Below are 15,781 nucleotides of genomic sequence, written 5' to 3'. Positions count from 1 at the left end.
ACAATAAAAGCAGTGCAACTGGAATTTGGCTGGTGCAAGTGGGTTTTTATATTAGGTTGCATCCAGTGCAAGTAAGTGAACATGTCTTAAATCGAGCCCCGTTCTAAGTCCTGATAAAGTCATGTCTCTATTGTTACAAGACAAGGTGTACCAGATAGAGCCATGATGTGAGCGACCAACTACCCTGTGTTCACATCGTTGTGGGACTTACGTGGAGATTCGAACTTGTCGTGGAAGTCAGCCAGCAGCCTGTCCCTGGCGATGTCAGCTATGGACCCAAATATCACCACTGGCCTCATGAACCCCACTGTAACAACACACCGCACCATTACACACACAGACATTTTAACAACATTAGCTGTTTCAGGAGGAACGTCTGTAACAAGGGTTAGAGAACGCTCAATAAAAGCCTGTGTTACAAGTTTCTTGGCTGGATAAAGCTCATTGTATTCTGTACGTAACATATCCAGGGATATAGGCCTGGAAAGTTTCCATACAGCGACAACTCGTTATATTCTGTATCTAACATATGCAGTGAAAATGTTTTTGAAAGTTTCAATACAGCTACAGGTGATACTGAGGAATTGACTGACCTTCTCCGAGGGCCACCCTCTCGTACGGGGGAAACTTGGTGGACAGACCCGCTGAAACAGAGACAGTTTACACTGAGTTCCAGACACTCTCAGACACAAGCAGCTACTGCGACACAGACACAGATTACAACACATGAGCAGACACAGCCTCACCAACTCAAGGATGACCCCGGAGTTGTGCTGTTTCCACTTGAGTTATGGTCAACTCCTTGCGGTACTCCAGTAACCCGGTATCTACTTGTCTATTCCTCAGCTCAATACTACAGATGTCAATATCTTGTATTGTAAATCCCGCTCAAGGTGTTCAGAACAATTTCTTCGTTGTTACAATCCAATATCTGCTTACTTAGGTGCACAGTTCATTATGTCTTTATCTAATTAAGTCATCTAACTTATTTACCTCCGTTTTCTGGCAGCGTACCAATATGTAACTGTCTGGTTCAACAATGTCAGTAATTCTCAGTTTACCAAGGACGACTTCTAGAACATGCATCCATTAATAAGGAAATGTTTCCATGGCAACATAGACTAAGAAGGATATATTATGATTATATGTTCCATGCGTACGTTGACATTGAGAATACGAACCAAAGATTACCAAAGATAGATTACAGCGAACAAACAGTCGTCTTCAGTTTGACATGGTTCATGAATATAGTACTGACAGAGTCTAACAAGGGGATATGCACACAGTTGGGATGGGATGGGGTATTGTGGGCGTTGGCTAGCGGGGGGTGGTTGTTATTTCATCACACTGTGTTTGTGGGTGAGGGTCTTGACTCTTGCTGGGGTTGGGTAGAGTGGGGGTGTGGTTAGCTCATCACATAGTGCCCCGTGGGTGGGGTCTGGCAGGTTCGGGGTACAGCATGGAGGGGGCAGGGGTGATGTGTGGGGGTGGTGCTTAGCTCATCACACAGTGCCCTGTGGGTGGGGTCTGGCAGGCTTGAGGTACGGCATGGAGGGGGGAGGGGTGATGTGTGGGGATGGTGCTTAGCTCATCACACAGTGCCCTGTGGGTGGGGTCTGGCAGGTTCGGGGTACGGCATGGAGGAGGCAGGGGTGATGTGTGGGGGTGGTGGTTAGCGCATCACACATCAAGTCTCAAGATGCCACTGGCAACCTGTGGTGTCTGTCACCAACTAAATCAACATTCATGGTTCAGCTTAAGTTTCGACATGCATGACATTCATCATTATGTATGTAGGAGTATTATAGTGGAGGATGCAGGTTGGTATATCCATGCTGTCAGTCACTGTCTGCTGTCTTCACACAACTCGAGACAGGGGACGAGGGAAGGGGGGACAATAACTCCATGCTGTATAGAACACCCCCTGCTTGTCACACATTCAAGCAGTGAGCGATGTCATGACAACGGATGATGGTGTGTGAGATGAGGTGAGGTGAAATTAGGTTTAACGTCGTGCTTGAGAATATTTCGCTCATATGACGATGTGCATGCGTGTGTATGTGTATGTGCGGCTGCTTGTACTAGCCCAGACTTATGCTGGCTTTATAGTGCTGGATGTCATGAGATACCATGCTGCAGTGAAGCATGAATACCCCACTCAGACACATTTATACTGACTCGAGTATGACCAGCAGCTCCTTGTTGTACCCATTAATGCCGCCCACTGAGATACCATGCCAGGCAGGAATACAACAAGTACCATATTTTAACGTCTTTTGGTATGGCGCGGTTGGGGATCGAACCCGCGACCTTCCGTTCTCCGGGAGGATGCTCCAACCACTACACCATGGAGGCAAAGATGTGTGAGATGTCATGACAATGGATGATGGTGTGTGAGATGATTATCCAGCATGGCGTGGAGTGTAGCAATGATATGATCCTATATGACTCTATGATGGGATCATGTTCTGATTGTCTCCAGTGTTATAGAAGGCAGTACAGCTTCACACCTCTATATCTCACTACACGTACTAGTGTTCTATGTCAGCTGTTGAAGCACGATGATGTGACTCTGAATGACTCTACTGTGCCCCGATGAGTTATGGTACTCTATGGATGTCAATATGACTGTGTATCTGACTCTACTGTGCCCCGATGAGTTATGGTACTCTATGGATGTCAATATGACTGTGTATCTGACTCTACTGTGCCCCGATGAGTTATGGTACTCTATGGATGTCAATATGACTGTGTATCTGACTCTACTGTGCCCCGATGAGTTATGGTACTCTATGGATGTCAATATGACTGTGTATCTGACTCTACATACGATGACATGAGACTATGGTACTGGATACAGACTGATAATATGACTACATGATGCACGTCTATCAAATCATGGTTACTACGGCAACATCTAGATAAAAATATGCATCCTGAAGTGCAGGAGAGTATTTCTAGAGACAAGCAAGTTGTCATGACAACAGATGATAGGCAGTTGTCATGGCGATGATTGACAGGCAAAGTGTTAATATATGCATGGCAGGTGTAACACTTACCGGACTCATCCGCTACAAATAAATAAAATATGTGAGGATAAAATATCAGGCACATCAAAGTGAGACTTGAATCTACGCAAATCATATTGTTTGTATTCACTGAAACAGCCTCTTACATCACAAGGATTTATCTAGGCAGGGATCTATCTAGGAAATTAAACAGGTTGATTTTAAGCCATTGGCAACAATTCCCAAATCAAATAACCTAATATTTCCCAGTTCAGGTTCTAAGAATGTTAAAGATTTTGAGCTGGTGACAACAGGGCCCATAATACAAAGCCGTAAGGTATTGCACTGCCTGCCAATGAGAAACAGTGGAGCTTGGGATCTATAATGGGCGTGACACTGGCTATCCTGCATACATCCCTGCATCTACAGCTGCTGATGGGACTGGTGGAAGACCTGGATGAAGACTTAACGTGAAGACTTACAGAAGATCACCTCCTCCCAGTGGTCCTTGCCGAGAGACTTGGCTCGTCGTGCTGCCTTCCGCTTGAACAGACTGCCACGCCCCTTGTTGGGGAAGTTCTCCTTGTCGCTGCTAGACTGCTGCTGTGTCTGGGCCAGCATGTCCGCCCTGGAGACAACAGACATCACATATCAGACAACAGACAGACAACAGACAGACAACAGACTGCCACGCCCCTTGTTGGGGAAGTTCTCCTTGTCACAAAATCCGGGACAAACAGACACCACATTAGATCTTCTTCAGTCAGCCCACTTGAAGACATCACTCCTGTTGTTGGGGACTATATGGAGGTAAGTCACACCTTTCAGTGGGAAACCAAGAGAAAACTCACAACTTCTTGGGCACCAAGGGTAAGTCACTCACCGTTTCTTGTTGGGTATGGTTCCCTTCTTTGACTCCTGGTTGTTTTTGCCGAGCTTGACAGCCAGCCAGGACTCGCTCTCTCTCCGGAACAGCGTGTCCTTCACATGGAAGATGTCCCCGATGGCAAACCCGTGGTCCCCTGCCTCCTGGGGGTCGTACTGGAAGTGTGTCCTGGACACGGGGAGAAGGAACCATATAGTAACACAGATAGACACTAGTACCTGTACGATATGTCAAGATTTGAATTTAAATTCCATTCTATTGTTTTATTTCATAAACTTATATATTTTTTACTGAGAATACTTTCACACACATATGTACTTAATGTGAGGAAATACCTATTTTCTTTAGGACCCAAAGAGACGTAAGAGTCGGTGACGTACCTGACATGGAAGTCATCTCCGGCCTCGTGGCTGGCCATAATTCTGTCGTACTCTGAAACAAACACAACAGTTACAGAAGCCAAGCAAAGTACATGTGCTGGTTTGAGCAATGACTTTGTGTTATTAAAGTGACAACAACGCTGCCCTGCCCCGCCCTGCCCCACCCCACACTCATCACACACCGCCCACCGCACCATCACACACACGCCCCACCCCGCACCATCACACCCGCCTGCCCGCACACATCACTGCACCATCACGCACCGCCCCATCACACACCGCCCTGCCCGCCCGCCACCCATCACACACCACCCCACCACCCGCACCCCGCACACACTGCTCCACACCATCACACACCGCCCACCATCACACACACCGCATCTCCACCTGAGTCTCACCTTCACACACCGTACTGCACTGTGATGGTGACCTTGCCCAGCCTCGCCCCATCACACCCACACACCACCCCATGGGTTCATGCCTCAGTCTCACCTTCCTTCCCACCCTGCACTGTGATGGTGACCTTGCCCTTCACCGCCCGCCCGCCCGCCCCTGTGCCTGAGTCTCACCTTCCTTCCTGTACTGCACTGTGATGGTGACCTTGCCCTCCAGTGACTTGAGGAACGCCACCGCCTCCTCCCTGGTCAGCCCTGTGATCTCCTGGACATTAGCCTGAACACAGCAGTCACCAACTGGTTATACACAGGTCCTTCATGGGTTCATGTTACAACAACATATTAAACTGTCACAAGCTGGCTGTGACAGGTGATGAATACATGCATAACCAGGGTGAGGATCATATTGGAACCAAGATGATGGCTTTCTCGAGAAAGAGAATTACTTGAGCACCGAGAAGTGTAAGACCACCAGTGTCCATTGTTATAGCTTAACACGGATATAGCTTAACTAAATTTCTTGGTCCCTTGGAGTTCGCTACATCCGTGTTCTACTGTATTACGTTATCATAGCCTACCCTGAGTATCTGGTCCCCTTCACACAGGCCCTCTCTCTCTGCAGCGCTGCCGGGCTGGACCGACGCTATGAAGATCCCAGTAGCGTTGCCGCCAGCAAGACTCAGCCCCAGACCGTACGTCTTGTCCTTGATGAAGACCACACTGCGAGGGTCCGGACGTACATCCTTCCTTAGACCCACGTACCGCCTGTAACAACAAGGTCCGTCAAGGTCCGTCAATCAGTGGAACTGCCTCCCTTGAGAACCCCCGGAAATATACAGCCTGGAAATCTATCAGGACAAACTTGATTTGTTGCTCAGTGCCTACTTACTATTTCATGCCTACTCGCACCTACATACTCTCCAAGCCTACTTACTATTTCATGCCTACTCGCACCTACATACTCTCCAAGCCTACTTACTATTTCATGCCCACTACCATACTCCAAGCCTACTTACTATTTCATGCCTACTCGCACCTACATACTCTCCAAGCCTACTTACTATTTCATGCCTACTCGCACCTACATACTCTCCAAGCCTACTTACTATTTCATGCCTACTCGCACCTACATACTCTCCAAGCCTACTTACTCTTCATGCCTTGTCCCTGAGAAGACGTCATCATCTTCATCTGTCATATTGGGTCCACGCCTATCATCATCTAAGCGTGTCTCACGTCTTGTCCCACTCTCACGGTCGCTATAGTAACCATCCTTCCGCTGGTAACTGTCTCCTGACACTGGACTGCGTGAGTCTGGCGAGGAGTCTGCAACATGAGGATCACATGACATGCAGGTGCTTGCTGAGTCTCCATTCACACACTGACCAGTCTCCCAGTCAATGACCACACTGACCGTACAGCCAAGGTTCAACAGGTTCCCATAAATAGCTTTGGTAGCGACGGTGCACAGGGCCAAGGTTTGAAAGTTCAGTGTTTGATCAGCAGAAAATAACTATTACTAGTATTACAGTATGGAACTTGCAACAAACCAGATTTCTGCCACAGCCGAAGTTCGTCACTTACCGTCAAATCCTGTGGGCAGTGGCGGGCGTGGCGGTGGCTCATTGTCTAGGACGTATCTCCCGTCATACCGGGCGTGATCTGAGTTTGGATATGCCCCGTGTGGGAGCCCTTTGTCGCGAGGGAGGGTTCCTGGCTTGAAGATGTCATCCTCGGAGCGCACGCTGGGGCGGTAGATGTTGATGTCGTCTTTGTCGTGTTGTCTCCGCAAGCTGGAGTAGCCGGCCAGGATTTCTGGGAAGGAGAAGTGAGAACTGAATTGACTTGAATTGTCCGGAGAGGTGTACTGAAAAGTGAATTGACTTGAAGGAATTACCTCCCTTCCATCACACGTATTCAGATGTGTAGTTACCTCCCTTTCCCCACATGTACTCGGACATGTACTCGAGGATGGAGTTACCTCCCTTTCCTAACACTCCCACATGTTGATGCAACTATGTCTCTAACCTTCCTCCTTGAGCTGACTGTTCTGGCGCTTGTGTCTGTCGTCAATCGTTTTCTTCTTGGTAATGATGAGCTGCAGTTTGTCTTTGGTCTTCTCGATGAGTCTCGTGCATCGGTAAGAGACAGATTGTCTATTGGGGTGTTGTTGATCTGTGGAGCCACAAGAAAACAGGTCACAAACATCAGCCGTAATTTACAATTTCTTCCTGATGATCACATGACAGCAGGCAAACTACCAGCCTTGGTAATAGGTACATTTCAAACTTGACTATATTCCATAACGTCCAAGATATTTTTATGGATTAAACTTCTTTTTTAATTTCTCTCACGACGTTTCGAGACCATTCCAGGTCCCTTCATCAGGTGAATAAGGAGTGTAAGGGAGAGTAAGGGGTTCACCTGATGAAGGGACCTGGAATGGTCTCGAAACGTCGTGAGGGAAATTAAAAAAGAAGTTTAATCCATAAAAATATCTTGGACATCAATGTTCAACTTCTAAATGCCACTGAAAGACATTATATTCCATAAGTTAATTTTCTAGGTGTATCGGCAAACAGCTCCCCATGACACTCTCCACCATACAGAGCAGAAACTGACCTTGAGCACCGTGTCCCCCTCCTTAACCGCGCCCTCCTGGGCGGCCAGACTGTGGGGCAGCACCTCCTTCACGAAGAACTTGCAGCCCAGCACCACCCCAAAGTCTGAAACAGAGAGTGAGTGAGAATGGTTTTAGCCATTTTTAGAAATAATTCAGCAATATCACAGCAGGGAGACCAGAAATGGGCATCACACATTGTACCCATGTGGGGAATTGAAAACGGGTCTTCAGTGTGAAAAGTGAACGCTTTAACCACTAGGCTACCCCACCACCCCTCTGACACACAGAACACTACGTCAGTCTTCACATCTACATCACGGGTCATCATCCTCAGTGTGGCTGCTGCAAGGGTAAGGAACGTAAGGAGAGTAAGGAGTGAAAGAAGAGTAAGGAGTGAAAGACTGACTGACTGAGTTTGGTTTTACGCCGCTATTAGCAATATTCCAGCAACATCACGGCGGGGGACACCAGAAATGGGCTTTACACATTGTACCCATGTGGGAATTCGAACCCGGGTCTTCGGCGTGACGAGCCAACGCTTTAACCATTAGGCTACCCCACCGCCCCAAGGAGTGAAAGAAGTGTAAGGAGTGTAAGGAGAGGAGAGTAAGGAGAGTAAGGAGTGTAAGGAGAGTAAGGAGTGTAAGGAGAGTAAGTAGCGTAAGGAGAGTAAGGCGAGTAAGGCGAGTAAGGAGAGTAAGGAGCCAAAGGGGAGGTAAAGTGTAAGGAGAGTAAGGAGAGTAAGGAGTAAGGAGAGTAAGGAGAGTAAGGCGAGAGTAAGGCGAAGTAAGGAGAGTAAGGTGTAAGGAGAGTAAGGAGGCGAGTAAGGAGGTGGGAGAGTAAGGAGAGTAAGGAGAGTGGCGAGTAAGGAGAGTAAGGAGAGTAAGGAGGTAAGGAGGTAAGGTAAGGGAGTGTAAGGAGGTAAGGAGGTAAGGAGAGTAAGGAGAGTGAGTAAGGAGTGTGGGAGAAAGGAGAGTAAGGAGAGTAAGGAGAAAAGGAGGTGAGGAGGTAAGGGAGTGTAAGGAGAGTAAGGTGTAAGGAGAGTAAGGAGAGTATGAGGTAAGGAGAGTAAGAAGGAGTAAGGCAGGAGGTAAGGAAGGAGGAGTAAGGAGGTAAGGAGGCTGGTAAGGAGAGGATATAAGCAGTAAGTGGGGCGGCAAGGAGTAGTAAGTGTAAGGAGAGTAAAGGGAGAGGGAGTGAAGTGGAGGAGTGTATGAGGTATGAGACAAGGAAGGAGTGTAAGGAGGCATGGAGGAGGAGGAGGTAAGGAGAGAAGGAGAGCAAGGAGGCAAGGCGAGGCGAGAGGAAGGAGGTAAGGAGAGCAAGGACGGGCGAGAGCAAGGAGGGCACAGTAAGGAGAGTAAGGAGAGTAAGGAGGGCGGAGAGGCGGAAAGGAGTGGGCGAGGAGAGTGGGCGAGAGGAGACAAGGAGTGCAGTTTGCACAGGAGAATAAGGAGGAGAACAAGGAGTGCAGCACACCATCAATGTTACCAACAATGGAGGAGAACAACATGTCTTACCGTCTTTCTTTCCCTTTTTACCCAAGGTAACTTTGAGGGGTGGGGTTTCTGTCTCCAGCCCTGTCGGCAGCACGATCCGTCGCCGCACAACCTGTAATATAAGGATTAATAACGATAAGGATTCAGTTCTAGAACATTTCACGAAAGCCAAATGTGGGAGCCCGGCTTCTCAGTATTTCATTCTGTGTGAATCATCCTGCAGAACCAGGACTTGTGAGCTGGAGGGAAATATTCAACATACGGCTACCCACCAGGTTGATTGTGTTGCCGCTGTCGCGCAGGACAGCGATGGCTGTGACATGTTCCACATTCTCCAGGGATATATTGTTGACAGTGACGATACGATCATTGACTCTGTAACATGGGAGGAGGATATGTTACAGTAACATGCAGACTGACACTCACAGTTATTTACAAAATGTTCACAGGAACGGGAATGGCAACGGGAAAATCTATTTTCAGCTGAAAACTTAATATTGTGTCATCGAATGGAGGGTTCAGACGATTCACAGAATTCATCAACTTGAAATAAAATTGGCGGAAATCTGTGGATCAGTGGAAAATTGCCATAACTGCATGAAGCTGCAATAATGATGTTGTTCTTTCATCCCTGTTGAATAACCCGGGTCCATCTACACATCATCATAGCCACCATATCCAAACAGATATTCAATATTATACTAAATGTCAATACATACAATGACAATATTATGACTATATATTTTTGTATGTGTGTACATCCCGCTGATGTATCCTGTTGATATATCCTGTCTATATACTTACTGTAGTCTGCCCTCAGCTGGGCCTGCCTTCAGGACGTCGGAGATGGCGATGGAGGGGTCGCCATTAGCGAAGTGTGGACTGTCCCTGCCGCCACTGACAGCTATCCCGAAACCGAAACCTGGAACCTGCAACGAGGACAAACATCATAGACAGGTGACATAGATCTCCAGATGTCAAGGGAGAACCTGACCACAGGTCTCAAGGCGTCACTACAGAACAATATTCTTCTGTTCTTGTGTTAGAGCTACACTTGAAATACCCAGTATGTTAAAGTTTCCATCAGCTGTTCATAGAACATGAGACATTCCATGTGGAAGTTGATACAACAGATATCTCGGGTTTATGATAGGATCCTGGCACATGAAAGGGACATAACTCTGTACAGGGTATAAGGAACTGAGCCATCAGGCCCTAGTGATGAGGGCTGGCTACAATATCCCTCACTGCAAGGTACTCACCTTGGTGAGGCTGACTCTATGTGTCTCCCATATCACATTGTCTCCACTCTGAAACATGAACATCTCACATTAGGGGGCTGAACAGAAACACACGGGACTGCACATGGGACTGGACAAACATGCAGAACAGAAACAAAACAATCCCATTCCCAGGAACTTGTATCACAGTGGTTGACACTCAGGTTACCTTGAGATGGGTAGATCCCATGTCTCTTCCAGATGCCCACATGCAGGTGCCCCTGAGGTGGGATCTGCGTACCCTGGTACTGGTACAGCTGGTACACATATGTATCCTCATCACACAAGCTGATGTGTTCCTCTGTACCCCAACTGGTACACACAGGTACAACGACACCTCTGTACCCCAACTGGTACACACAGGTACAACGTACACACGTCTGTCCTCGTCTCCAGGCACAGTTCTGTGTTTGTGTTTGTGTCTATACAGCTATATAAGGTCAAGTGTATCAGTGGCTACCAACTGTCAACACTCGGAATCTCTCCACAACCCTGCCTGTGTAATTCTTGCCATATCTCTGTGATAGCTCGGATCACAACAAAGACAAACTAACCACAGTTATCTTTATAATCCATACTTGTTACAAACATCATAATCAGTGTGTTGATACAAGCTGTAACGCCTCCATCCTAGGTGATAACAGACTGTATACAACAGACAGTACAACCGCAGTCTTACATCAGACCATTACATCACAGCATAAGCTGGACAGTGTGGAGATAACAACAATAGTAAACCATCAGCAGCAGTGCAGCAAGGAGACAGTCTATGTCCTGCATGATATGTAGGCACTACAGAAATAGTGTTAATGATATGAAAGGTCAACATTTACATCACACAGTGTAAGTTACAGAGAGTTGTGAAACAGAATATAACGCTTCCATTACTGGGAGATAACTGCCTGTATACAACACATGCCATGCCCTGGTATTACATCACATTACAGCAGGCAGATAAGCCAAGGTACTTCAAGATCAAAGACTTATCAATGTTGGTATCACAACCAGATACAAGAAGGTTGTGGAGTACCTGGCTACATGGCTGTCGGCAGATCAGGCCGGTGTCTATTCCCATGTTTCTCAACGGAGACACATCTCACATATACTAGTATGTATTCCTATAGTGTCTATTCCCATAACGGAGACACATCTCACATGTACTAGTATGTATTCCTATAGTGTCTATTCCCATAACGGAGACACATCTCACATGTACTAGTATGTATTCTTATAGTGTCTATTCCCATAACGGAGACACATCTCACATGTACTAGTATGTATTCCTATAGTGTCTATTCCCATGTTTCTCAATGGAGACACATCTCACATATATGTATTCTTGTGGTGGCACATAACACCATCAGCCATTTGTTATAACACAGATGATATACTGACGTATGTTGATAATTATGTCATAGGCATATTTCTTCTATTATCACCTACTTGACATCATCCATCATCAATCAGATATCGTCCATCATGACTGGTTGTGGACCAAGTAATTTCCACATCAACTACAAATGTTTCTCATGTCACAGAGAAGGCTGTCTATGGGGGCTGTAAATCTATAAGCCCTGATACTATGACCCCTCCGACACCATGAACCGCCCCAACGCCAACCTCCACCTTCCCCAGCAGGAAACTCAATAATTGCAGCCTGTATTGTTGATACTGTATTACGGAGAATCTTAGTTGATTCATTGGTGTGGGATACGGAGCTATAATCCCCACCATCTTCAAGCAAGCACATCAGGCAACTACCACTTCAATAAGCAGATGAAGCGGTGCCATCATTTTTCCCCTAATCATCTCTTAGCATTGTCTCTACACACAATCAAAGGGACTGCCCAAGTATATGTGTCTAGGGTAAAGCTAGCTGTAGATGAATTCTAAAAACATTCAAAAGTAAGATATTGAACTATCAAAGCTCACATTCCAAATCCATGAAGGTGTTCATCAATATGTATCTATAAATCTGGGGTTTTGCGTAAATGTATCAACTTCAAACCAAACTTACAAAATGTAGCCAATGCTAATTAAAATTTCACTCTGAGGCTTAAATTTCGAATCAAATCTGGATATAATCATAATCTCCCATGAGGAGGCAACATGCAGTATAACATAAATAACTTGTGTCCTAACAGCAAGGCCCACCACACCAGTAGCCTGTCAAGCGAGCAGTTTAACAAGCACCTGCTGACGTGATCACTAACATAAGTAGGCGACAATGAGAGCTCCTGGGGAGCGTGAAACATCACAACCCACCTACCTCCACTCTCATTGTGCAGCCACTTGAGCCACTTTGGGGGCTGGGGATCTATACGGTAATACTTCCACCCTGATTACCACCCTGAGGTGGAGACATGGCCACACACTGGGCTGAACTTAGACCATCAGATCTATATATAGACTATCTGACAAGGGGATTCCCCAGCTGTGAGATCTGGCAATGGGTGAAGTGATTCATGCCTGCAGGGGTGCAGATTATATAAATCACAGAGAGTCTTAATAATAAATTCAGCTCAGTATACATTTGATGGTTCTGTGAACCAAAACAATGACCCGTATTGAAACCTCTGACCTAATGTTAGTAATCCCAAGCAAATGTTTCTCTTTGTAGATCAATATTTGGTAGTATTAGAGAGATAAACCCACATCACAGAGATTAGAGACTGAGATTGGAAAGATAACAGTATTGACTTGGCGTGACCGGCACAGAAGCACTGATTACACCCACACAAAGCCAGCACTTGGAGTCTATGGTGTCTTTGATGTGGGATTACCTGTAAGTACAGCAGGGATCAAACACTGCAGCCAGTAGCCATGTGGCCAGTCTGACCGCGGTAATTACAGGTAATTACAGGTAATTATGCTGTAAACAGGGCTGCTGGTTTTGTCTGGTCAAGCTGAGATGGGGCAAGATGAGCATGTTGGACAATGGGAGGCCAGATCACCTGGAAGGGGTTTGTTTTGATCAAATGACTTTCATGGTCGTGAATGATGACCCTCTTGTCAGGTGAGGCGTGAAATGTCATGCTGACCTCTACAGTGAATCCCTCATCATGGGGCGATCATCAGAACTGCTACATCAGCACTATCTATAGCTTTATCTTACACAACAGAAACTAGTTTTGAAATTCTATTTGTTTCATAGCATGCCAATGTTGTTGAGATACTCAGACGATTCAAATACAATGGAACAGTTGATAGCAATAGTAAGGTATATGACGATTAAAATTTTGCAGTGTTATTTTAGATATTTGTCTTGTTAAGCTACATGTGCAGGAAATGTAGATAGGGTAATTAATCACTATTCCATGTTTCAGTCACTGCCCCCAGTTGCAGCATCCAGTGGTGCCATCTGGTAGTGTTGGCAGGCACCCAGGTGGCGCTGTAGGTAGGTCGACGTCTACAGGTGGTGCATCTGCCTTGAGTGATGAGATGCACCATAAATAACCTGGACACTGCACCATCACGAGTCTTACTTCATCCACAGTATTTATGAGATATTTTACCAGCTATCGGCCACAACTGTAAAGGCAGCTGTTGGTAATGAGGACGTTTTCAAAAATTGTGATAAAACAAGATATTATACAGTCCTCTGTTTTTATACCATTCATTCCTGAGGTGATTTTTGTAAAATTTCCAAAAACTCAGCCAAGAAGTGAATGTCAGAAGATGGTAGCAGGCGTCGGTTCTGGCACTGTGCCATAAGCTTGACATTCAACATCAGAAAGTGACTTTAGATTCACAGTCTCTCCCTGACACTGCAGCAGAACTTCAATTTGATTTCTAATTGAGTAAGTTAGTCCCCCAGCAACTCTCCCCCAGATTATCCCCCCAGTTACCAGGTGGTGATCCTCCTGTTGTGTCAACAACACTGAGTGCAGATCAAGACATCAGCTGTGATCACATCACTGTATCCACTGTGACACGGCGATGTATTACTCAGGTAATCAACACAATCAACAGGTGCTCCACACAATCAACACAAGATATAAACAATCATTAATCAAAATTACATCTACTCAAATGCTTTACTCAATCATGATTCACCAGTCTACCTTAGCTGGAGCTTTAGACAATCAGCAGGTGTTTTAGACAATCAACAGGTTCTTGACATAGTGATCTATCTACATTACACCTATTCAGGTGCCTATATCAACATTCTAACACCTGACATCACATTTGGTAAAAGTTCCCTAAAATCCTTGACCTCTGTATTAACTTCCTCCACCCCGCTGCCCCCACCCTGTGTACACGAGATAAGACAGAGTGTGGTATGTGGCTGGTACATTTATTTCCTCTACGTGAGTGTTATCACCCTCTCATATGTCTGGAATGTGTCTCTCAACAATAACATGGCCTTCGTGGAACTACATCCATCTCAATATATCAAAGTATATTTTTATCTCACCAATATATCTCCCTAACTTCAACCACATAAATTTTATTGCCTTCGATAATGAGTATAATACTATAATGAGTTACTATATCACAGAAAGGCTGCTAATTTCTAATTTTATTACAGTTTCTCTGCTGGAGTTCTCCCACGATATTAGCGTGTATTGTTCCCTCTGTGTTTCAAGACAACAATACCTGCCTCGGTACACAGCCATTGTTCTAACTACCTATTATATACGGGGATTATCACCCTCTTTGTCTCACCAATCACAGGATTACTGGATTATCTCAACAGTGTCACGGTGACCTACATTTCAACAAGGGTCACAAGAGAATGTTATTTTTATTTCCCTGGGATAGTGTTCTTGTTGTGTTAGTGCAACACCTGAAATACTCGTTATGCTCCGAGTTGCATTAAATGTTTATACAACATAAGAAAGTCAATTTCATGGTGTTTGGTGCCAGGTATCTGCTTAACTAATACAATATTCAACATAGAGTTATCTGGCAAGATTTGTAACACTGATCACTCTAATTCCTCAAACTCAAGCGTTACACACACATGAACCCCAAAATAAAGACAACTATTCTGTGTCAAAGGAAAAAAGATGGAGAAGAAGTCCAAAATTAATCAAGAATGAAATACAAATATGACACACACAACATAATATTGAAACATCTGACTGTGTTCAGACTGTGACCAATCGGAAGTGTTTGCGTGCAACTGCTCGGAAGTGTTTGCGTGCAGGTTAATTATTCAGCTTGTGGGTTGGATGTGGGAAGTGTTGGATGTTGCGAATCTGGATCAATCTGTCTGAGATCTGATGGCTATTGACATTGTTGTCATAGTTACTGCCATCTACCTGCGACTAACGGTATGTACGATGGCAGGTAAGACTAGGATACAGCACGTTCGTCTATAATTACTGTCACAGTTACCGAAATGATTCATTTTCATTAACATGACCTAAGGTCAAACCATTAATTCATTACCAAAAGATTTGGATCAAACACGAGTCTGGAATATTTTTGGAAAAATCCTCCTGTTCAATATTAATGACATTTTATGGTGGTATGTAAGTACCATTGACAAACACAACTGTCAGCATAGATCAAACTAATGTCTACCTGACACACGTCACAGTACCACAGCCAGGAATCGTGTACCATAATTACTACTGCGACAATTGTCAAAATGATTCATTTAAATCACCCAACATTTTGCTGATAAAAAAACATCAAGTTCCTAAAACAATTTTTATAATTCATATATCTGTAATAATTCCAAATATCCCCATTGTATTTT

General features: G+C 45.3%; 1 protein-coding gene across 1 annotated transcript in view; it reads right to left on the bottom strand.

Moving 5' to 3' along the window:
- Nucleotides 1–15,781, bottom strand: part of LOC124290102 (tight junction protein ZO-1-like) — a 110,185-nt gene that overhangs the window by 4,393 nt on the left and 90,011 nt on the right. The window contains 17 exon segments of the mRNA XM_046726788.1: nucleotides 212–307; nucleotides 594–644; nucleotides 3,060–3,071; nucleotides 3,491–3,636; nucleotides 3,892–4,062; nucleotides 4,275–4,326; nucleotides 4,844–4,946; nucleotides 5,248–5,434; nucleotides 5,821–5,995; nucleotides 6,254–6,484; nucleotides 6,698–6,802; nucleotides 6,805–6,844; nucleotides 7,292–7,395; nucleotides 8,813–8,903; nucleotides 9,064–9,166; nucleotides 9,596–9,720; nucleotides 10,054–10,101. Coding sequence (XP_046582744.1) covers nucleotides 212–307; nucleotides 594–644; nucleotides 3,060–3,071; nucleotides 3,491–3,636; nucleotides 3,892–4,062; nucleotides 4,275–4,326; nucleotides 4,844–4,946; nucleotides 5,248–5,434; nucleotides 5,821–5,995; nucleotides 6,254–6,484; nucleotides 6,698–6,802; nucleotides 6,805–6,844; nucleotides 7,292–7,395; nucleotides 8,813–8,903; nucleotides 9,064–9,166; nucleotides 9,596–9,720; nucleotides 10,054–10,101 — 1,840 coding nt within the window.

This window comes from Haliotis rubra, unplaced genomic scaffold (assembly GCF_003918875.1).
Source record: "Haliotis rubra isolate DU_JTF1 unplaced genomic scaffold, ASM391887v1 Scf457, whole genome shotgun sequence".
Classification (NCBI taxonomy): Eukaryota; Metazoa; Mollusca; class Gastropoda; order Lepetellida; family Haliotidae; genus Haliotis; species Haliotis rubra.
This window is presented reverse-complemented; position numbering and strand designations above follow the sequence as displayed.